The 24,527-nt window shown below is 39.5% G+C and overlaps 1 protein-coding gene across 2 annotated transcripts in view; it reads left to right on the top strand.

The window, feature by feature from the left end:
• Positions 1-17,990: 17,990 nt before the first annotated feature.
• EMCN (endomucin) overlaps positions 17,991-24,527 on the top strand; it is a 56,940-nt gene continuing 50,403 nt past the window's right edge. For both annotated transcript variants that reach the window (XM_074866823.1, XM_074866822.1), the window contains exon 1: positions 17,991-18,149. In XM_074866823.1, coding sequence (XP_074722924.1) covers positions 18,089-18,149 — 61 coding nt within the window. In that variant the 5' untranslated portion in view covers positions 17,991-18,088. The remainder of the gene's footprint in view (positions 18,150-24,527) is intronic.

Below are 24,527 nucleotides of genomic sequence, written 5' to 3'. Positions count from 1 at the left end.
CTGATTTCATGGAAACAGGGACTGATGCTGCAGCCCACACATTGCTTTATGCAGTAGTAATGGCTGTCTTCCTAGCTTCCCTCCTGATGAACTGTGATGAAATGGCTTGCAATTTTTACATACGTGTGTGTGCATGTGTATGCAGTGTAGTATATTATTAATATAAAATTAATATACATTTGATATAACATGTCTCTTAAAATGAACACTACCTGAAACAAAGAAATGTTTAACTTAGCACTCAGCTCAGTTCTTGCCCAGGGAGAAACTCGCACTAGCTTTGCCTGAGTAAAGAATGAGAAAGAAAAAAAGAAAAAGGTTGTGGAAGGTAATACACCTCTGTAGTTATACAAATAACAGCTTTGCTGGACATATGTCTAATCTGAGACTACGTATTCTAGATTTATTCAGGCTTTGGTCCACCTGCCTCAATAACCATAAACGCTTCCATCAAAATATGGAAGGAGGTTAGTATAGAGAAACATACTGATTATATGCAGAGTAACGATTACACCCAGGTGGATGCTGTGGGATGCATTTGGTTCATTGGTCCAAATGGACCCAATCCTGGCTGTAACAGCCAAAGAGTCCTGCATTAGCATCTGATGAAGAGAAAGAGGCCTTCTTATATCCAGATGGTTTCTCACTGCTGTTCTGGCCCAGGAGGGCAGTGGGCATTCGGCATGGTGCAGAGTAATGTCAGAATCACTCCAGCTGCTACCAGCCAGCTCTGAGAGAAGGAAACTGGGTTAGTGCCAGATTTGCTTGCTTTTCCTACCGCGATATGCACCCAGCACAGCTCAACCAGTCTGAAATATCTGGGATGTTATTTCAGTTTCTATCGGTCTCTTACAATCGCTAACACCATTTGTTTATTTGATGAGCTAGAGCATTTCACTGTGGCTGCTATGTTGTTTATATCTTATTTGGGGATGTTGCAGAATGTTCTTTAAACAAAAAACCTTGATCTTTTATTTTTTAAAGTCTTTGTGCAAAATAATCTGCTGTACATTTACACCTTGCGCTCACCCATGTTGCTCTTGCTTTCATGTATACATTTATGTTTCTGTAAAAAGTGTTTTTCATCCTATGCTTATTTAACATGTTTGTATAGTAAGGTTTCTATTATATATTTAATACATATATACGCTTATATACATAAAGCTATTAAAGCCCTTCTCCTTCAGGGACTATTACGGCCTGCATTTCAATAGACATTTAATACATTTTAAAGGTCCAATTAACCAGCTTTAAAAGTCCTGGAACTCCACAACTCAGTTATGCCACGCTTTCTGTATAAAGCTTTGTGAGGGTAGCTATTACTGTGTTGTATGACTTGTTAAGTGTAGTTGAGTGCAGTGGGAGCCAGGGAGGCTGCATTTTGGTCATTACATTTTAATAGTGTCTGCCTTTTTTTATGGAACTCACGTATATGCAGTCCTTTCTATTATACATCATGTACCACTGTAGTCTGAGTTTTGGTTTAACATGTTTAAATCTTCAATCTGTGCTTAATGGCAGGATGAAGAATGATGTTTTTCTGTCTGTCCTAGGAAGAAAGTATATCAAAGGTATTACTTGTGGTGACAGCATGCTTACTATAGATTCTTACTATCTTAGAAATTACTTGAGAGAATTATTAACTATGATTTATACTTGTATGACTGGAAAGAAAGAAAATCAATTAGTGCTGGCCATTACATAGCCCTGAGCAAGTAATATATAGGCAACAGATCCTACCAGTTCTTTTGGGATTGCCAATTATCCAGCTTGGACGATACTAATACTATTAGTATTTGGGACACAATGCTGCTAGGAAAATTCCTTCAGGACAAAGCTTGGCATCTCTGATTTCAGAAAGGAAGGGTTGCAGCAACAAAAGAAAAAGGAAAGAATGAAGCTTAACCACTATTTTAACTAAAAAATGGCCTTTGAAACTGAAAAATTACAGTATTTTGTACTGAAACAGTAGTTTACTTAAAAAAATTAATATACACATTAACACAATAATATTCACATCCTGAGCCACTTGCAGTGAAGAAGTCCATGGGATTTGTAAATGAGTGAGAGCTGAAGGGTGACAGGATTTTCACCTGTAGGATAGACAGTGTTGCTACTGGTACTTTGAACAAGTTTTTGGGACAGTGGTACCAAGCAGCCAACTTAAATAAGTGAGGAGCTCCTCACTCTGTTTAGAAGAACAAGTAGCCAATTTTCTCCTTTCTACAAAATATCCAAGTGATGGAATTGGAGCAGACAAAAATTTTACTAGGTAATTTAATTCAAGTTGTGTGAGTATGAAATAAGAATAGAGCAAGGTATTCCTCCTCAGGAGTGAGGAGCTGCAAAATACAAAACCACATACAGTTACAGAGTGCATTCAGGCCTGTATGTCCCCTTCAACAACTCCAGTGGTATTGTCTTAATCCCTGCTGCTCTACTGGACCTATGATGAACAAGAAATCAGTTGTGAATCTTAGCAGTGGCTCCAGTGTGCTGTGACAGTTGTGTAAAACCCATGGGTATATGATTCTTCCTTGTGTCCTGCCCTCCTGTTCAGGCCAGGGCTATAGCTACCCTTCACTTAAACAATCATTTAAAAAAAAATTAATCTTGTGCATAGCTATTTGCAGTGTCTCAGCTAGTGTTTTGGAGAAAAATATGTGGAAATAATGCTTGACAATTCTGTGATCTGTAATACACAGAATTGCAGAGGACCAGAGGCACCACTCACCTATCCTGGTTTAGCAGTTCCTATCTTATTCACAACATCACTCCTGAGACCTCTGTTTACAGAACATTATGCCAAACGTTTTTTTTTCATTCACTGTTTGGTCACTCTGTCTAAAGAACTTTGAAGAGCTGCAGAGAGAAAAATCATTTTATCAGTTTTGTCTTGACAGCTTTGGAAGAAATAGCAGGAATTCAGCTGCAGGAATTCAAGACTGAAAAGGGAAAGGAGCCATGGAGGAAGGCTCACAGCTATGGATCTGTGTCTGGTTCACATTGCTGGGATCTCAGTGGAAATTGTTTTACAGATTTTGCTGATACCTGAGCCATGTCATTTTACTAGACAGGGTGGCATTATGCCACTGCAAACTGGGCAATAAGACTCTGAAATTGAATATATGGAACTTTGGATACAGGGGAAAGTCTGAAAAAGAACAGGTGATGGGATCCTGATCAAGAGAGGAAAAATATAACAGGCCGGTTGGATCATTCTTGCAATTCAGATAAGGATGTAAGAACCTAAGAGCAACTCTAGCTTCCATTAAACTCAGTAGCTGTTTTGCCATGGCTCTTAACAGAGCAAGTGTTACAGCCATTAGAGGCCAGGTTTTGCCCCTTTCCACATTGTTGAGAAAACTCCAACTGACTTTAGATAATGAGAAATTGTTGCTCATTTTGTAACACAGAAATAATGTTTAGCCTGTTTGTTTTGTGTAAAAACTGCTACAAGAGTAGAGCCAAAATATAAAAGGAACAATGAGTTGAAAAAGCAATTCAGTGAAACTGTGGAGCTGCTTTAATATTTATATGTTAAAACTTTCTTTTGAAATAGTCTCACTGAGCTTACATGGGTTGTTTGAAGATAAAAAGAAGACTAAGGGTGGCATTTTCAGCAGGGATTTCCTTCTCAAGTCAATTGGATTTCCACACTGGCAGGTCAGGGAAGCATAATTTAAACCAAAGCCCGTTTACAACCCCCAGTCCAGTGGGAGTCCTTCCCCAATGTCAATTGCTTCAGACAAAAATTTTAAAGGTCATCATTTCTATAATTTTTCTATGGCTGACTGCAGTGATACATCTAATTACTGATATTACTCTGACCAGTAATAAAAACACATTGATAGTTACAGTTTAGTGTGTAAGAATCTTGGAAAAGCTATTCCAGACACCTTGAATTGTTCTTGATCTTGTTTGTTAAAATTATCCCATAAATAATCAAGGCTTCCAAAGACAGGTCAAAACACAATTCAGTTCCAGGCACACAGCTGGACTATCAGGCAACCCTTCAGCAGGGAGATGAGGATCCTGGTGTGTTTCATGGTCATGAAATATATTGTGAACAATACTTTGCCTGATTATTTTTTTAAAGCAGGCATTGGGGTACAGTTGGAGAAATCATCTTATTGCAGGACTTTTCCAGGCCAGTTTGGAATGCTGTTTCATTTATACCCTCGCAGACATCACAAGTTCATTTAAGCCACATACATGTTTCAGTTCCCCTAGACTGATTTATTCAAATATTTTTTCTAAAAAAAAAAAAGGAGAAATCAGCACTCAAGAACTTCTTGGAAGATGAACTTTTACATAGTAACACCCTTACAGGTGTCTCTGATCCAACTGGAATAGGGGAAACCTCTTTGGAAGCTAGAACTCAGTGGGAGGGTATTACTGAGTTTATCCGAATTAGTGCAGTGAAGAGATTCCTCGGAAAAACCCGGCTCAGAGAACACTTTCAGATATATTTAAAACTTACATTTTCTTATTTTACAACTTGCTTTTGTAGTAGGTAATCTGAGCTGGTAGTCCACATCACCTTGTTTCTCAGGCACACAGAATAAAGAAGTCTGTCAGGCCATGAAAGCATGGTTGTTGGTTGCAGGGTTCATTGGAGGGGAATGCAGAGTACCACTTAGAATGAGAAGTATTCCTCAGAGAGCCTAGGTTCACCAGGAGGCACTTTGGGGGGGGTGTGGAGGACAGTTACTGCTCTCCCATGGAAGGCACGTAACAGGCTGGTGGGTCTATCTTGCTCTGGACATTACTTGACTGCAGTGCTATGCACACTACCATGCAGACTTGTCCAGTAAAGCTCTAGCTGGGGCTGGAAGGAAGGAAATCAATGAATCACCAAGAATCAGTGCACAGCCCTTCCTGCTTTCTTTTGAGAGGTTTCGTTAAGCTTCTGACTAATGAAAGAACTGAAAAAACACATAAGTCCCTGGTAGTTACTATGGGGCTCTGCTTTTAAGCAAATCACAGGTGGGGTGTTTTCACAATTGTAATAATGTTTGCTGTTATAACTTCCTTTGCTGCAATATTAAACCACTCTTTAATCTCCACCAAATCAGCCACTTTAACAAAGAACAAACTCATCTTGCATTTCAGCTACTGCAGTTATCTTCCATTAAGTAGTTCTTATCAGTTTACTAACTTTATTTTACTAACAAGGATGGGGAAACTAAAGCCAGGATGTGGCCATCCCTGAATTTGTGATCTGAATTTTGCACACATGACAATGCTCCAAGGGGAAACCTTGAAAATTGATCTGCAAAGTTTCTTAACTTTGTACTTGGGCACAAGTGTGTACTAAAACCTGTGGAGCAACTGTGTATGGTTGAGCTCTTGAAAATACAGCTTCAACAGCACATTGCATTTATTCAATTAATCTTTGTTTTCTCACACTATTGTCCTCATCTTGGTTTCTTCATCACCCTGCTAGTTCTGCTGCAGGGGATTTCAGAGGGTCAGCAGTTCTAGGAGATAAACCCAAAGCCATTCTACAAAGTAGGAGCTCCACTCTCCTCTGAAAATGTTTTCACCTTTTATCTAAGGGATATTTAAGGCATTAAGCTCAAATCAGTTGCGTTTTAGTCTTTGTTTTGTAATCTTTCTCAGACCTGTCAGCAAAAACATTTTCCACTTTACTCACTGAGTGGCTACAGTCTCAAGAAAGCTTCTTCCTCATGCTATTTTTAGTGCCCCTTTGGATTAATTCACTACCTCTCTATGATCAGTCAACATTATTATCCCACAGTCCATGTTGCAATTCTGCAGAGAGTGGTTTACATGAATTCCTTTAGACATACAAGTCTTACACTAAATTCAATTAAGGAATTCAGAAAGATTCTTATTCTTTGTAAAATTATTCAAATGTAATCACTAAAAAAAAATTCCAGGCACAAAAATACATAGTATGTTCACTCTGAGAACTCCAGAGACAAAAGCTGCCGTGGTCTGTAAGGAATGAATTAAGACAAATCAGTGCAAGGTGTTCAGAGAATAACCTAAAAGGACATTAAAAAGCTGTCCTAATGAAAATAAAAATCAGCTTCTAAAAGGGGTTAGTAAAATGGTTACAGCTTTTGCATATAGGCGAGGCTTGAGAAAATAGGGTAATTACATTTTTATTTGAAAAGAGGACTTTCTAGGAATAGAGTTACACATTTGGTTTTGATTTGTGCTTCTGGTTTGGCTTTGGCTTTGGCTTAAGATTTAGCCTAGGCTTTGGTTTCAAGCATAGCTATACCCTGGAATTATGCTTTCTGTGTTCCAGAGGGTCTTGACAAGGAAAACAGAACCTCTTTAAAAGTAGCCAATTAAAATAGTTTATTTTTATTTTTATCTTTCAATTCCCTGTAGGTCATCCTGTTACCAGTTACATAGTAGAGACAAATCCACTTCTTCAGCAGAGAAAAAGCAGGTAGTTTCAGCTGCTGCAGTGTATGAGGTCCCTGGTCAGGGGTCCCTTGTCCTGCAGGAGGTGGGAATGGTGCCACTGCATGGGCTGAAAGCTACGTGACAGCCCGTGGAGCCCTACTGGAGGCTAGGCAGACAGATAGGCCACAAATGGCTTTTGCACAGATTATGAGAGGGAAGGAAGGAAGCAATTTGCCAAATGCAGCAAGACCTGAGACAACTTCACAAGAAGCTGGAAGGAGGAAAGGAAGCAAGGCTGTGGTCCCAGAGTTGTTCTGGTGCTTGGGGCTCTGCCACTGGCCCTGCCATCCTTCCTCTCTTCCACCTACAGCAGTGGTGAAATTTGGAGTTGCATCTAAAATGGAACTAGCAAATTAGAGCCTTTCTGATTTGGTGTTTGACCTGGAAGTAAAACTCTAATAGTAACTGAAAATCCTAGCGCTCTTATTTATCCTTGGTTGAGAATGTATGGCTAAGATTTCAGACTTGAGAGACTAAATTAGGCTCCTAAACCCCACATTTAGGTGCCTAAATTAGCCACTTTCCCAGAACCTGCTGGGTGATTACCAGTAGCAAAGATCAAGCTACTAATCTTGCTGGCTAAAAAGGATTTAGGACTCTAACATTAGACACCCACTTTTGAAGCATGCTGACGTTAAGTTTTAGCTCATTCCTGATTTATACATTTTTATGAAGTTTTTTCCATATGCAAGCCTGAAACTCCTCTGGATGTCTTGTGTTAATAGTGTTTGCAAAACATTTGCCATCCCACAGCCTGTTGTCAAACATTGCAGGAGCTCAGACATATTGGCTGAACTCTGCCAGCAGTTGTCCCTGCTTTTACTGACCAAGGAAATGCATTTGGCAAAAGGTGATAACTGCATTAAACTGAAGGAGGACTTTAGCAGTAGAATAGCCCCAGCTTTTCCACATCTGAAGTAATTTTCCATAGTAATTTGAGCAGGAATATCAGCCAGCTACAGAAGTGTGAGCACTATCTTCATTTTTCTCTCCTGGCCAATTATTTCTCTTGTTTTTATGATCTCCAAGAGAATAATTTGGCTAGTGAGACCTTAGATATGTAGGTTTGCCAGGTAGTCATATGGTCAGGACTCACTCTAGCTGAGAGTATACTGCACTGCCTGTTGTATAAATGAGGCAAAATGTTACTTGTTACCAGTGCAGGTACAAAGGGGAGAAGTGAAATTTGAGTATGGAAAGATGCAACAGAGGGGGAAAAAACAAACAGAAGCGATGTTGCAGGTAAATGGAAAGCATGTCAAAACCGTTAAGAACTGTGAAACAAAATGTTAGAAGTCTCACAGTACTGAAAGCAAGATAAAAAGCAATTGTTCAGCTGAGTCTTTAGCTCCATGGTGTTATGGGAGGTGCACAAATCAGGGAAAACTGGCCACATCAGTGGAAGTGTCTCCCTGTTAATTACCATGACGAGTTTATATGCAACGGGGTACTCTTGTTACTCTAACAGTTGGGCACTCAGGTATCTGCAGGTCACATTAGCAAGGTCATGTGTGGTTATAGGTGACAGCTGATTCCTGTATAGGAGCAGCTGAGTTGCAGAAGGGCAATATCAGGTGCTTTGGTTGACACATAGATCGCATCTGTCTTACCTTTTAAAGTAAGTGTGATGTGTGTTTCTTGTTCCATGTCCTGCAATTTGTATTGCCTATATTCGCTTGTTTTCATGCGCAGTGAATGTCACAGGCCAATGATTCAGCAAGTACACAACAACTCGATCCTAGATCTGATGTGATGGAAAATTCCTGTTGTTGGTAGTATTGTTTCAAACTTGCAGGTTCCGTTCTGTCCCATAAATTGGGCTAATGCCCAATGGAAATAAAGATAATCCCTATTCCATGTAGTTCCCACTCTGAGTGAGGCCAACATACTAATACATACGGAAATACAATATGAGGCTGGAGTAGGATGCAGGAGATTTGCAGAAAATAGAAATACAGGACTTCTATTCACATGCTACAGTTCCTTCTTCAGGGCCTGATTCTATGAACACTTGCATGTATCACTTTGCATGTTAAGATGTCCAGATGAATTTAATAGGAATAATCATTATGCACTCAAAGTACAGATTCGTTAACCTGTCACTAAAATAAGTGTAGAATAGGTGTGAACAGAATTTTCTAAAGTGATCAGCCCTAATTCTGCTCACTGAAAATGGTGAAAGGTTGGGTTTGGATTTTTTAATTGACTTCACTGGAAGCACAATTAGGCCAGTCTGGAAGGGTTTGAAGAATCTGTCCTGTAACTTTGGCTAGAGAGCAGGCCTGGCCTAGCTTGAGCGCAGATCTGGTCTGGCTGAACAGCAGAAAATATTATTTTCAGTTAAATTCTTCAGCAAATAGTGCTATTTACTCTCCAAAATATGTACTGAAAGGATATATATTGCCAGCTCTGAGAATGATCAAATGTTAAAAAAATTCTGTATCAAATAGATCTTTCAATAAAAAGTAGAAAAACTTACTAAATAGCTTGATAAATAGTATTCCATCAGCTCTACTGTTTGAAAGATTTTGTGGGAAAAAAAATCCATTTTAGAAGAGGGAATGAAATAAAAATACAGCCTGAAAGAAGCATATTTCCAATGCAATTGTAAATGTTGTCAGTAACCAGCAATCTAGCCTGGATGAAGACACCTCCCAGTCATTGTTATTCTTGAAGAATTTTGTGACTCTTCCTGTTGTTTTGCTGTGGGTGGCTCAGTGACTCACCCCAGGGCCTCCCAGCCAAATGACAGGATCCCAGGGAAATGAAAGTCTTTTTAATACCAATTGCTACCGAGGGATCGAAGTGCAGGATCACCCCCCTTCCACACCACCAAGAGCAAGGAGTGATTACTATAAACTACTCGATCAAAGTAGGGAGACCACAGAGGAGGGGCTGGCTGTGGGTTGTCAATGAGGTATTGCTCTGCTTGCCCCTTGCTCATCGGTATTCTGCTGGAGCAGTACTAATGTCTAGATATTACTTCCTGAAATATATGTGTGCTTTCCGATGCTTTTTTCTTTCAAGTACTGAGCTGATCCAGTCTTAGTGATAGAGCAGATCAGGTTATATAGTTATTTCCAGCAGCTATAAGCTATGCTGAAACAGCCTCTTGTAAAGCTCTGTTGTACAATGAAGATGACTGAAAAGGGTTATTCCAATTAAATTAAATAAAAATCTTAGGTTTCTTCAATGAGTACTTGAACAATTGCCAACCCTTTAGATTTCTCTCAATGTGGATGAAGCTATTCTGCAAAATTGAATTTTCTGTCAGTACAGTAATACTTCTGCAAAAAAGGAGTTTGGTGCTATCGTTACATTTACTTCAGTAAATGTGATGATGCAACATGTGACTTCACAGCTTTTGGCTATTTTTGTTAGCTCATGAATTTGATAGTCTGTGTCTGAGGAATTGCCACCTCAGCTAGCCCTTGATAGACTTTGCATTTCATCTTGTTATTCTGATGGACTAACCCCCAGGCTCTTCAGCTGTGGTCTGTGCACTCAGGCTGAAAATGGGCCTCCATATCTGTAGATGATGACAGAAGTTAGGTAACCAATGGATTAATAAGTTGATAAATGATTCATTTTCCATGTAACTCTACCTCATAGATAAATGATAAAATTTCCATGAAATTCTACCTCATAGGCTCTCAGGATAGCAAGGGCCCTACAGAAATGGGAGTCAAATCTCTGTCACAAACCATGGTGCGTTATCTCGGACAGATACTTAACCTGTTTTTACATGCTCCTAGTGATGGCGATACTCCCTGTCTTCAGCCAAACTATTCAAATAGTGCTTACTTCCTTCATGAATTTGATTAGGGTACTCAGCCTGAAACTGTAGTTGTGTGGACTGCATTGTCCCAGACTTGCCATTGTTCCTCCCTTCTTTTCCCATCCCTCAAGAAACAAAAATAACTAGTCTGTAGAAGCAATTGATGTTCACCTACTATTCCCAGCACTGAACAGAAATGAAAGCAAAGTATTAACTTCAGTATCTGAAGTGCTGAACTTCAGAGTGTAACTCCAGCTGATTTACTGGAGCTCACTGGGGTTTTGCTTCTCAGCTGAGCCATAAGGATTAACCTGACCCAACTGTAAAGGAAAATATGTTGTCCTAACTTGTCAGGGCATAATATGTAGGTTGTATGTGGTCCTGTTCTTCATGAAGAGATGTAAGAGAGAAGCAATTTTTAAAAACTATTATTTGCCTAGCCATCTTCTCACGGTAGCCCAAACTTATTTGTATAGGTCTTGACTCCAAATCAGCATTCTTTAATGTTAAATTGAGATATGGTATTGTTGCTGCAAACACCCATGGTGCTAATGTCCCAGCGCATAGTTTTTTAACTCCAAATATATGACAGTGTATACAATTAAGTTAATTAAAAAAGGCGATTGGCATAATATGTAGTAGTTTATTAACAGCTTTTTGTTACTACAAGCATTTTCCATTGCACTGAACAGTTCTAACTACAGTATGTGGCAGCACAGAATGCTGGTAGTCCATGTTTATCCATTGTTTGGTTGGGTTTTTTTCCCTTCAAAAAGTTTTAGTCCTATCCCAGCTGTCTGGAACAAAAATTTAGATGAGTGTAAGCAGAGATGAATGTGAATCGGTGCATTCCTGATGGCAAACTGTCCAGCAATGTAACAAATTAACAAAAGCATGTACATATGAACATTTTTGTGCATTTTCCAGCTATCTGTGGATGATCTAAAATACCTGCTTTTAGCAGGTGCCCAAGATGCTTTTATTTTCAGTTGGCTACTTATTGCCTATTACATGCTGTGGAAAGCATTTAGTCCTTTCTGTATTGCTGAATAAATTGGAAAGTAGAAATGCAGAGAACAGGAAAATGTTAATGATATCTGTGAAGAGGCAGATATGCAGTCTGCTATGAAACTGAAATGCTGGGGGTATATTTTGGCACAGGGATTTTACCCACTTTTCTTGGCAATGTTGTTTCCTTATCAGACCGGACATGCATTGTATTTTGCATGTGTCAAAAAGTGCTTGCCAGCAGGACTCATTCTGATAGCAACAACAGGAAGTCTGAAATACACCAAAGGAATGAAGGCTTGGGAAGCCAGACACTGAGGAACGGCAGTAACAGCTATTCTGGATTAGGAGGTTAAGCCACAAAGAGTTCAAGCCTATCAATGCTGGAAGTTGGATTGGAGGAGACGGTAGATAGCTGGAAAAAAAAAAAAAAACCACGAGGCAAAATGCCAAGCAGAGAGGAGTCGTCTTAAGTTTGAGAGCGGTTCTGGGCAACAAAATGTCTCCTAGACATTGTCTTGGAGCATAACTTAGTCTCAAATTCATAATATGTGAATTCTGGCTTCTTGTTACAAGTTCCAGAAAAAGCTGATCATTATGAATTGTCTCTACCTCACTTTCTTGATGGAGTAAGAGATGCAGGAAATGAGTGTGCTGGCCCAGCAGTTCCTGCATACTCTCTATCTGCCCAACATTAAATTCTGTGCAGCTGCCAAATCTCCTGTAACTCTCCCTTTTTCCAGCCCCACGTCCTGCAGCTCAGCAGCTCCCAGGGTCCTCTAAGAAGTAGCCCAAGCCCCTCACATCTCACAACATTGACAAACAGAAACAAAACTGGGCAATGAGGAATCTGGACACATTTTTCTTCAGTGAATCTTTTTATGAGTGGATGGAAACATAGGTTTGTAACAGATGCTGGGATACTAACATAGCCATAGTATTGGCTGCTGAGATAGCTATAATACTTTTATTTAAGTACAATAGGCTCTTTATAATCAGATATTTTATAATCCTCTAAGATGTTCTTTTCTGGCACTAGTGGTCTGAAAACAAAGCCGATGCTGTTAAAAACTATAGCTTAGACAGATCAACGCAGAGAGTATCCCCTCATGGAACCGATGAGAAACCTGATACATTTTTCCACTGCTTGTGCAGAGGAAACCAAATGGAAAAGAGAAGCCACAGAAACTCAGCTTGGCAGAAGCTTAATGTCCAACAACATCTTGCCCAGGAAAACTGACAAGTACAGTTGGAACAGAAAGTACATCTTGCTTTTCAGTACTGAGGTCCACTGCAGTCTCATACTGCTGCCTATTTTTTAACCAGGCCCAAGAAGAATGAGCTCACTGCAGTTTACCACAACAAAGACGAGATACATGTCTGGATAGATAGTGGCTGGATTTATTCATCCTTTTGGAAAATTAAGGCATGGTTCAAACACATACTTCTGTTTTGTTTCCTCTGAGACAGCCAACCATATAATCATTCCATGCATTTCAAATAACATGAGAAACTGAGACTGACTCACTGTTTCCCATTTCATTAGCTCAGGACAGGATGCAAAGCCTATAAACACATTCTGTGTGAGTCTTTATATGACATGAAGTTCCTTGCTCTAAGTTTGCAAGCCCACTTTTTTTATATCCCTAGAATAACTGTTTATGGTCTCTCTCTTCCAGCTCTCCTGACTCCCTGTACGTAAGCATGGAATATGACTTGAGGCAGCAGTACCTTTCCCTCCATAGCTTTCTTCTTTCTGCTACTATAGTTATGCTTAAGCTTCTCTCTGACCAGCAAGATTGAAACATCTACGCACCAGTAACTCACCAATACAGAAAGAATGGACCTAGAATGCTGTCCTTAGAAGGACCTTGGCTGTTGAGTAGCACATTGCAACTCCAAGTGAAGATCTCACAAAATCAAGGGGCAATGACAGGGTGACTAGTCAATAAAAACAGCCAAGTACAACTTTTCAAGCACATAATCTAGATCTGAGTAACTCCTGAAGCCAGTGAATCCAGCTATAGGGTGTACTGGTGTCCTTCCATTAAAATATATTGTCTACTGGATTAGGAAATAAGGACCGAGCACAAAAATGAGATTGCCTTAATTGATACCCAAGACTCAAGAGGTGGTGAAATAAACTGGCTCAGGATGGAAATACAGTTTTGGGAACAGTAACATGAAGCCCATAAGTGCAGAGCCCTCTTTCTATCTCATGTTTTGCTAGCAGCAGCAATGGGAGAGTACAGTAAGAGAGAGATGGAGAGGTAGCTTGGGAGCATAAATTTGCTGCATGCTTTTGACAGTGACATGGATCTACTGAATACCGCAAACATACAACATCCTTTGAGATCTGGCACTCTAGGAGAGTGGCAACTATATTTCTACAAATATGGTCCCGACTTGGTATCAATTGCAAGTGAATAAACATTGAGCCAGTTCCTTCAAACATATTTTCACTCCCTGTAATACATCAATAGAGTGCCAGGTATGAAAGAGTAGGAAAACGATGCTCTGCAGTAGCGGATATCCTTACAGAGTCTGTTGCTATTGCAAATAAACAATATTCAAGCCTGATTAGCTAGAGTTGCAGTAATTCTATTAGATCTGGCCTTGAAAATACGTTTTGTAAAAAGAGTACTCGATACAGACTAAATGCATTTTGGTCTTTAGTGCCTACTTAAAGAGATCTCAGCACTTAAAGATTTAGTGGAATTTTTCACATTAGTGGCTGGCTCTGCATCAAATCAATGAGATTTAAGCATTTCTGTGCTACAAAGAAAAGGTGGCTATTTTGTTTTTTTAAGCACTTCAATACATTTGTGAGACTGATCTTTCATATTTTTAATATTATTGTGTGCAGAGGAATTTGAGTACTGACATTTCTATTTGCTGAGATGTTCCCATAAAAAATTCAGAAAAAAATATGTACATTTAAAAATGTCCCTCAGCATGAATTCTCAGAGTAATTTCTATACACAACTATCAAAATATCTTGGTTTCGTATTGCTATATTCAAGTTCTTTGGAGTTCTAATGTATATTAAAATTTTAATATATGTAATAGACTAAACCAAGCACTTTTAAAAACAGTTTTAAAAAGAACAGAAAGTGTAACTAAACAATGTATTTCTATGCTGTTACAACTGCATTTTTCAATGTAAATTTACCCTGCTTATGGGAGTATAACCAAATGTACAGGTAATTCATAGACAATTTCTGATAAAATATCACTAGATATATTTGCTGAAATACAGATGTAGCAAACAATGGGAGTTTGAGATTAGCATGCTCTCTCTTTTTCTATCATTCTTCTATAAGAGTTAGCGTAACCATCAGTGGAAGGGCTAGCAAGCATCAGTGGGAAAGGCCAGCAAATTTAGTCACTGTGTTTCTTCACTTTATGAAATCATCAAAAATGGCATATCTTTTGTATCTTTTTACTTTTACTTTTGTAAAGACTTTGACAAATCTGCTCTTTGCACTCACATTGGAAATTGCCAGTGGCCCACAGCAAGGCAGTGTGGCTGTCCATATTATTTCTTGTTTTATGCAGTGGTGCTTCAAGAATATTGAACTATGTGTAACATTTTTACATTCTCTAAATCTGAAGGGGATTAACTGAACCTCATAGGAGAACTGTGCATAAAAAGGCAATGTTTTGCTCCAAGCAATGTGAACTAAGAAAGAATATATAAATATAGCCTGAGATGAATAAATCTGTAACTGCAAATCCACTGTGGCAGTAAATGGTTTCCCTTTAATAATGAAATACCATACTGGCAAAAATAAATATATAACTCAGGCTACCCCAACCATTATTGGACTACAAAATAACCATATTTTAAAACAGAGAGCCTTTCATTCTCTAGAGTGCACTTTGGTCATGATTCAAATTTTCTTCTGCAACTGGGAGGGCTAAAATCTTACTTGAAAAAATGTGGAAACTGAGACTGTCACACAGTCACTTGTTCTGGGGCTTGAAGTGAAACTCCAGATATTCCAGCACTGTCAGTAATACCACAGTTGGCAGCAGTACTGATGACCAAATTTCTCTTTATAAAACAAAGCACACGTTGGCACTGCAGCTAAGTTTCTTGGTTTGAGGAAAGAAAGAAAAATATTTATTCAATAAAGGAAACCTTATTTGCCGGTAGGGAGGAAAAGAGAAGATTCCTGTTCAGTGAACATGTAGAATAGTAATCTTTTGCTACAAAGATTGATGGAATTTTTTTAAAACCTTAAATGATTTCTTTTTAAAGGGAAAAAAATGTTTCCATTGATAAGAGTAGTGAGGGTCTCTCTTCTGCAGCTCAGATATTCCAAGCCTGAAGCTACAACTCACCTTTGGCCAGAGTTTTTCTTTCAGCAAGTTATTCGAGCTGCTTCCCTTCTATTCCCATTATTTCTTACTGTGCGTGCTGCTGCTATCCATACTGAGTTTGATCTAGCAAAAGTTAGCTGCCTTTGATGTTGATGTTGGTGAGTATCTTAGAAGGGCACAGTTCTTGCCATGCTTCAGGGAGGCAGTAAGTTGCTTTAGGACTCTCTGAGATACAGCTCGAGTTGCATGACATGGTGTAAGGCAAGGACACTTGACCCTTTGTCTTTCTTTCCGTCCCAATCCCTTGCATGAGGTTGGGAGCTTTTTCCACACTTGGGTAGCTACTGCAGGGCTGCAGCACTTTGTGCCCTTTCTGCCTTCAGTGAGTTGCAGGTAACCACCACAGTCATCACCTTCAGCAGCAGCAGCAGCACACTGAGGACCCCTTGGGATACTGCTACTCAGATGGACAGCACTGAACTAAATCAATACTCTCTTAGGCATTCAGATAGTTTCTCTGGGTCTCAAAACCCAAGGAAGCGATCCTCTCCTCAGGCCTCTTAGATTTTGCAGAGGTTTCATTTCAGCCAATAAATAATATTCCTTTCTGTATCCTTCTTCAGAATTAACACTTCAGGTGGTGGTTTGGAAATGCAGTAAATAAAAGGTTAGAGTCCCTGTTATCATATCAGAAACAGCACTAACCTGGGATGAATTCAGTCTCCGCGTTCAGATTTATCTTTTTGCTTGAAGGCTTTCTGCTGCAGCAGTTACTGCTTTTCTAGCCCATTCTAACTTTAGGTCCTACGTCGGCACAAAACTAGCATAAAAACAGAGCACTGGCACTAACTCCCTGCCATATGCTTCAATCAACTTGACAAAAGTGTCATTGTGTGGCCCACCTCTACTCTGAGTCAAGTTTGTATTACTGTGTGATCCTTTACAGTGATGGTGAAAACATAGGCTCACTAAGGAGAACTTACATGTTTGCATCTCTCATGGATACAAATACCTAAGTTTGTCCAAATGAAGTGCCAGAAATTGTCTACCATCAGATTTCTATTGAGCACCAGCTTCTGTCACCTGCAATAGGCAGAGGATGTGCATAGCCTTAAGATGTAGAAATATAATTTTAACTAAACAAAAGCTATTCCACACACGATGCTGAGCTGCTACCGGTTTCCTCATCCCATGAATAAAACAGTACTGTTGTTGGAAGCACTGTGGCTTAGCTCCTGGGAGTTCCTGCATGTGAAGCCATTCCAAAACTTTCTCTTATAGCAAGAAACAGTCATGAAGAAAAAAAATATCTTAATTACTGCAATAAGTAAGGTTGACTATTTAATAAGTCAGACTGTTTGTGAGGTCAATTTTTCCACCAAATTTTCCTCAGAGTTGACAGAGAGGGAGATGAGCAAACATACTGCACAACATTCTCATAGTGGTTGAAGTTTTGTGATTAATTGCCATCAGCTGCCTTGAATCGTTAAGGCAGAGAGCATAAGAGTATTACAAGATCATGCTTTGATAGCCTTTAACTCTAGACCTCTGCTTGGGTTTCTTCCACAGAAGTCAGAGAAATGGCTGTGAGAAGGTCAGATACCCAAGTTTCCCAGATCAATGAGTCCTGAGGAGAACAGAGTGATTCTGTACTGGCTTATTAGACAGCCCAGGTAAGAAGCTCACTCTGGGGACTGTATTCCCATCCCATGATACAGCAGGTACCTATACAGAAGAACAAAAAAACCTTTCTGTTACTAATGGAGAAGACACATTCAAGGTTAGTTGCAACTTTTAAATTTGAAAAAAAAAAAAACAACCCACCCAGTTTTTGTTTAAAGAAAAAAACTACAACCCCCAGTGCTAACTCTGCATAGCCCAGAGCCTCTCTCTGCTGGGGTGCCTTTCTGGAGTGGCTTCCTGATGCTGTGCTGGTGGTATCTTGCATCCTCTCAGTTGCAAGATGGCAGCTCTCAGGGAGGCTTTCTCTGTCTTTAATGTGAAGCAGCTGTGATTTTCACCAAGGCCACTTTACCCAACACAAAGAAGAGCCAGGTGAGGGCTCCTGTTGCTTGTTTTGCTCCTCTGTTCCTGCCTGCATTATCCCCCACTACCCAGGCTCCTCACTGCTCATAAATGTCCCCTTTAAAAGTATCCCCAGCTACAGTATGAAAGTTGGTGATGTATAGCATATTCTAAAGAAAGATTTGCCTCTGTTCAAAAACCATCCTGACCTCATGGCCGAAGAAGAACAAAATAATGTACTAACAAAAACACAGTTCACTGCCAAAGAAAAGGAGTTCCTGTAAGGACTGAAACAATAAATCTCCGTACTGAACTCCCAGAGGGAGTATGTTGTGTTTCCTCCTGTTCTTTATCAAAGTCCCCAAAATAAGCAGGAATGGGCAGTGACTAGGCACAGTCTCTACACACCTTTTTCCATGGAGTAATTAAGGCCTGCCTCAGAGTGAGAGAGCACTCCCTGCCCAGCTGTGTAAGGGAGAGCTGACAGCACCACCACCATCAAGCATGAAGATCCTGGGGATTGCCTTCTTTTTCCTAGCTGTACTCTGTGTTTGCACTGTAGGAGGTAAGTTCTTTGGCTTTTTTGGATAGACTTGTCACATCTGTGGGGTGTTTTGTGAGCAAAAGCTTAGCTGTCAGTAGCTGGATGATTTTTTTTTTTTTTTCAGTTTAGTGATTGAAAGACTGTGTGTTGGAGGAGAAGAAGGTAGTAACTGGTAGTTGAGTTATATGTGTTCTGTGAAAAACTTTCCTGCCATTGTATTTTTGTGACAGCTCTCTTTCTAGGTGTCATGAAGCTCCTCAATCTGAAAGTTAAAAGCAGAGGTATATTTACAAAGGTTTTCTGTTCTGTTTTTCTTCTTTGAAATAAAGCATCTTTTTTAGAGAGGGCTTTAAGGGGAGGGAATTGAAATGTCTGTCAGATTCTGCAAATAATGCCTTTGCAAACCAAATCTATCCTGATGGATTTCCCTGGCACTATACCAGCAGTAAGTTTGGCCGAGGGTATCTCTCAGAAATTGTCTTAGTTTTGCTCCCAGAGATATAGGGGCTTACAGCATTTATTGAGTGTCAAATAATGAGGGATTCAAGCCTAGGGGTGATATTAGTTAGACTGCAATATCTTTTAAAAATTATTCTCAAATGCACAGATTTAATCAAGCTTTGTGGCGTTCGTATAGTCATTGAACTGCTGTTTTCATTATTCTTCAGCTTGAAAGATCCTGCTTTTAAAGTGGAATTAACTAGTAAAATCTGAAAGGGTGAGAGAAACTGTAATAAGGGCCAGAATCTATCATCACGTTTGTAAAAAGATACATTTGAAGTCAAATCTGCTTTTTATCTGTCATTTCATTTGCTGGCCCTCTGGTGTGAATACTTATAACCAAATCTTCCACAAATGCCTATAAGGGATTTTATGAATCAGAAGTTTAAAAATTGATAAAGCTAGATTAACTGGTCTAAAAAAAGTTAATCAACTTTTGCTCAGATTATGGGTTAAAATCTAAAAATGTCTCTTGTGGTGTAGCTTGTTCTATTGCTTGGGCCCACTGCTGTTAGAAAAAAAAAAAATCAATAAAGGAGATTAAAAATAAAATTGTGCCACAGAAAGAACTGCTTTTAAAACTATGTTAAGTAAGTACAAGCCCCGAAAGTCTGTGCTGAGGTACTATTTATTCTCTGTCTGCTACTTCTAGTAAAAATAGCCTTCCTGTCATTGTTAAACATTTAATTTCACAACTTCTGAAAAGCAAAGTGGAGTTGGATCAAAAAGAGCATATTTAGCACAACAGTCCATAAAGCTTATCAGAAAGCAACATGCAAAGGTGGGAGGAATTCTGTCAATTTTATACAATCCTTTCTTTAAAAAGGATTTTCCCTCCTCTGCGTGATATGAACAGGGCAGAACTGATGACAGTGAATAAGCAAATTTTATGTAGGATATATTTGCTCTGAACAATTTTGGTTCTGTAAAAGTGGGGTTTTTTTAATGCTTTATTGCAAGGTAGACATGGTAGTGAAATTCTGTTGGTAAATTCACATTAGAAAATTAAGAATACGTGTTGGGAAATTTGGAGTATGTCTCTGTTTACCTCGTGAAAGTAAAAGTATGTAATCTGGTCAAGCTTCCTCCAGGCTACCCCATGCATCGACCTGTTAAGGCAGAAGCAGTTTTATTGTCTGTTATATGAGACTGGACCAAAGTCTTTGGCTTTCCACTGTTTGTGATCTCTAAAGTGGCCTGGACATCCGGGCTGCAACAACAGTATCTTATAATCTGAAGAGAGGAATGGATGGTAAGGAGTCTGACAGCAGTCTCCCTCATGCTCAGTCTCCCTTTTCTGAACATTGGAGACAGCAGCAACACATCTCTCCAGTAGCTTAGAAACACTTTTAGTAATTTAAAATTATGCTCAGCAAAATTTCAGAAGGTCAAATCACCCCCCAGTGTTTTAATGCTCAGTCCCCCAGGTTTTGAGGTAGTTTGTCTTCAAAGCTTACTGAGACAAGTAACATGGGGGCTTGCAGCCTCTTCACATAATACACACAAGATGCTTGTCTTTTTATTTTTTCTAAATCATGCAGAAGTGGACAAGGGTGTTTCCATTGTGGTTAGTAAAGAACATACCAAATCTCCTGTGGATCTTCCACATTTCATGCCTTCAGCCTGTGTGCTGGTGGTGCTTTCTTAGTAATTTTCTAATTCATCTTGGGATCTTGCATCCTCAGAAGTCACTAATGTTTTGGTGGGATCTACCCTCTGTCAATTTACTAGAGGCTCAGTTACGTACAGATGTGGAGGCCAATAGCCTCTTGACAACTTGTCCCTCCTCTCAAGGTTTTTCTCAACCCTTTGAGAGCTAAATGACATGCTTAAAGCAGGAGTTCCTTTATATTCCTCTCAAGGTGTTCAGTCCTCCTGGCATATTGCCCTTTATTATTACCTGCTCCAAAGCGTACCTCAAATAGAGATGCTTTCTGGGTTTGTTCATAGCATTTCCAGCTTTAAATAACAGACAGCACTGGAATGGGTCAAGGAATATATTGCCAAATGACAGTAATCAAATATAAATGCTTTTGAGTCTGTGTCAAGATGGAGTTACTTTTAAAATGTGTACAGATTAAGTTAGTTTTTCTAAAATATGAGGGGATAGGAATTGGCATGTGCTTATAATGTAAGTGCTTAGAGGTTACATCTTCCTGTGCCTTGGCCTTGTAACACAGCATGGCTATGGCTACATAGCATAGCTACATCTTGTAGCACACTGCAGCTTCCTTCCCACTCAGGCACCCAGGTTTCTTTCTTTCAGAAATGATAGGAGAAAAGAGTGAGGTTGTGCTTCTCTTAGCATCAGTCTGGATGCATTCAGGTTATGCGCTCAGATGTAGGAGCTGGAACGTACTGCCTCGCGTTGTAGATGTACAGTGGGTGGGTTTATTAACATCTGATTAGTGACCCCTGTTGACAGCTAGCAGTACCTTTCTCCAAGAGTGCTCTTGTCCAAATTGATGGCACTACAAAAAAACAAGGGTGCTTTTCATTTTGGAAAGGTAGGAACAGATCTTGGCATTGAGAACCTGGTCCAAAGGCCACTGAAGCAATTTGGAGCTGTTGCATCAGCCCTAAGTTACGTCCTTCCCAACCCCATTCCCCATTAGGGGGATGCTGTGGAGCCTGAGACATCATCACAACCCTACAACACAGCCGATTAATCCCAGCTCCCAGGCTGATAGCTTGAGAAATGTTCCACTGAACCAGGGCTCCTGTAGTGATTACATACATTTGCCACTGACTGAATTCTGCTCTTATCAATGTTAACTAGAGGAGATGGATAGCCTTTTCTTTTTCCATCTTCTGTGCTCTCAGCTCACAAGCCTTCAAGTCTTTCAAAAAAATAATTTTTAAAATTAAGTGCTAACTAAACCATTTTGAGCAGTTAAAGCTTTTGAGCATGGTCTCCCTTCATTCTGGGTTATTATTCATGGCTGTGCTCTGGGAGAGACAAGCAAGGCACAAACTGTCACAGTCAGATCATTGTCTCATCTCTGAAAATTTGAATAATGTGCATAGGCTTTAGATTACCAGCTGCTTTTTCACACTGCTAGCTTGCTTGAACCCAAGCTTTTAATGTCTTGAGAGTTTGCCTGTTGTGAAAAAAAAAAAAAAGGGGGTTGGGTGTTTCCACTGTTCCTAGCAGTTTGCAAGACTAGCTTTCTCAAAAATCAAATTGTAGTGCTAGAGCTTATCATAGCATTTTACTGAGGTTTTTTTCCTGTACAGATTTTTTTTTAATTTCCTTTTTTTTTTTTTTCCTTCCCTGCTGCCCCATTCCTTTCATTCATTAGAGCTTTCTCATATTGGGACAGTTTTGCACAATGGATTTTAAAGGTGTATTTATTAGTGGGCAGAAGAAAACTGCTTGTTCTAGCCCCAAACCCAAATGCAATTTTGCTGCATTTACTGAGGGTAGAAGCAGATGGCTCGATACCTGCTTGATAAGGAGATTATGATTTGCAGCCAAAGTAAATGGAAACTGATTTTGAAGGGCAAGCTGCCTGCAGCATTTGGCTCCAAACCTGGGAATATATAATGTCATATAACATGCCCAACAAACGGTTGTCTCTTCTGAAAATTTACCAGAATATTTTCTCTTTTATTTAACTGTTTCTTTTATCTGGATTAAACCCTAGAGTTCTTATTAATCTTTACTCCTTTATAAATTAGGATACAAGATCTGCTGAGACTTATGTTTTGGTTTGGTTTTGTTGGTTTTTTCTAAATAGGAAACGACCTTGAATTTGGTCTCCAATTGTTTATACATTTAAGTCCTGTGTGAACAATCTGCAAAAACACAAATTAAAAATAATCTTTAAGAAACTCTTAACCTAGGGAAGGGAGTATTTTTAACTAGTATCTTTCGGTAGCCAGGCTAACTTCACAGTCTAAAGATGAGTAAGGCCCCACAGTAAAATCACATGAGAAAGACATCCTCATTACTTGTGTTCCTCTTGAAGTGGAGGGCAGGGTGTTTGTTTGTATTTTTTAGTGAGACAACTGAAGAAAGACCCTTTAATGGCTTTATTTTGCAATTCTGTAAACAGAGACACAATGCTGGATTTGTGTGTGTAGCAGCTGTTATTTCCAAATACAAGAATTAAAGACCTGGCTCCCCTAGAAGACAAACATTTACTTTTGGTTTCAGCTAGCACTCTAAAAATAGGCGTCCCAGATTTAAACAGAAAAGTCGAAACCCTGAGTCACACTGTCCTGCCATGCAAGCCACTGTCATTGTCCCAGAACCAGAGCTATCAGGTAGCAATACCTTGACATTCATCTTGTGAAAGTGGATCCTTGGATGCCCTAACAGTGGCATGCTGTATCAGCCAGACCTACCTGCAATAGGAAAAGTGATTTGACACAATTTAGTATGATGCTATCTCTATGCTGTGCCTTCTGAATCTACCTCCGCTTGTGAGAAAGCTTCGCTCTGATGATCACTTGCTGATACAATGGCTCTAAGGGAACAAAATTCAGCAGGTGTGATCTTCTGGGGTATTGTCCCGTTGCAGGTGAGGTAGAAAGGGGGTAGGAAGCCCTCCGATGACACCTGCACATGTACTAGAGGCAGGTCTGGAGGGGTCCAAATTAATTCCAAATAATTTTTTTTTTCTCTGCAGCCAGGCTAGACGATGACCTCTTTCAGGCCAGACTAACTAGCTAATACTCCAAAGGTTACGTTTCAAACTAATAGCAGGGCAACGATTTTCTGACTGCTTTTATGTGGAAAGTAGATGCTTGCCTGACTTTGGTACAGGTGAAAATCCTGGCCTATTTACCAACAGAGTATTTTTACAACAATTTTTAATCTCTTTTTCCAATGGCACTTACATGCTTCTAGGTGTTAGCTGCATATTGTAGATAGCAACGCATCTCAGGTTGCTGAAACCACAGAGCAAGTGGCACATAGTTTTGCATCATATTTATCCGCTGTAACCTTTCTGCCTTGTCTTATCACTCTAATGAAATTCTGCATTTTGCTGGGATGGGAGCACTACACCAGCCTTGCTGTCTGAAGATTTCTACAAGATATGTAATCTCTCTAAAAAGTACATTCAGTTTGTCTTAATGTGTGATTTCTCAGTGTGGTACTTGGTTTGAAGAGTGTCAATGTAATCAAAACTTTTGGGTTAAATCAATTAAATCCCTGATTATATTAATGAGATGTTTATGCTTCCTGCAGATTTCTTCTTTCACAGTCTTTAGCAGGAGATTAATGTTGTATTTGGGCTTGACAGGTTCGGCTGTTGAAGCCACAGCTGATCAGAATGGCAAAAGTTTTGGATTTTAGTTAGTCTGAGGAAAACAGTGCCTGGAGATTTACTAACCTTCCTGGCCAAGGATTTGCATTATTTTCCTGTGTAAAATACCTTACTTATTTGTTGAGGCATGTTTCATTGCATGGTGATTATTCGAAGTGATCAGAGCTCCATATATTCCTTCATTTTTTACTAGTTTTCCTACTTCTTCGCATGCTAAACATTGAGTCTAGGCTTTTAGTTTGAAATACAGTGTTGATAACCTTCTAAATGTTAATGTGCGTGGTGTTATCTATCCCAGTGTGAGGACAGTCTGAAATCATCTTTCTTTGACAGATGAATTACCCTTCCCCATCTCAGCATGGGTTGTATATCACAGAAATATAGATGATGTAAATATCAGTGTTTGCAAACTCATTCAAAGGCTGTGGAAGCAAAAATATCACCAAACATTGTTGGGTGAAATAGCAAAAAAGTTGAGGATTGCTCTAGCAAGAAATGAGATATTCAAATGTTTTCACCCCGAAATGCCCCATGTCATGTCTCATAGAGAGGGGCGACTTTGGACATGATACATGACTAATGGCTAATGCTTCCACTGCCATTCAAAGTCCCCCAAAACCAA

This window comes from Strix uralensis, chromosome 4, assembly GCF_047716275.1.
Source record: "Strix uralensis isolate ZFMK-TIS-50842 chromosome 4, bStrUra1, whole genome shotgun sequence".
Taxonomy (NCBI): Eukaryota; Metazoa; Chordata; class Aves; order Strigiformes; family Strigidae; genus Strix; species Strix uralensis.
Note: the sequence above shows the minus strand (reverse complement) of the source record. Positions and strands in the feature narration are given on the sequence as shown.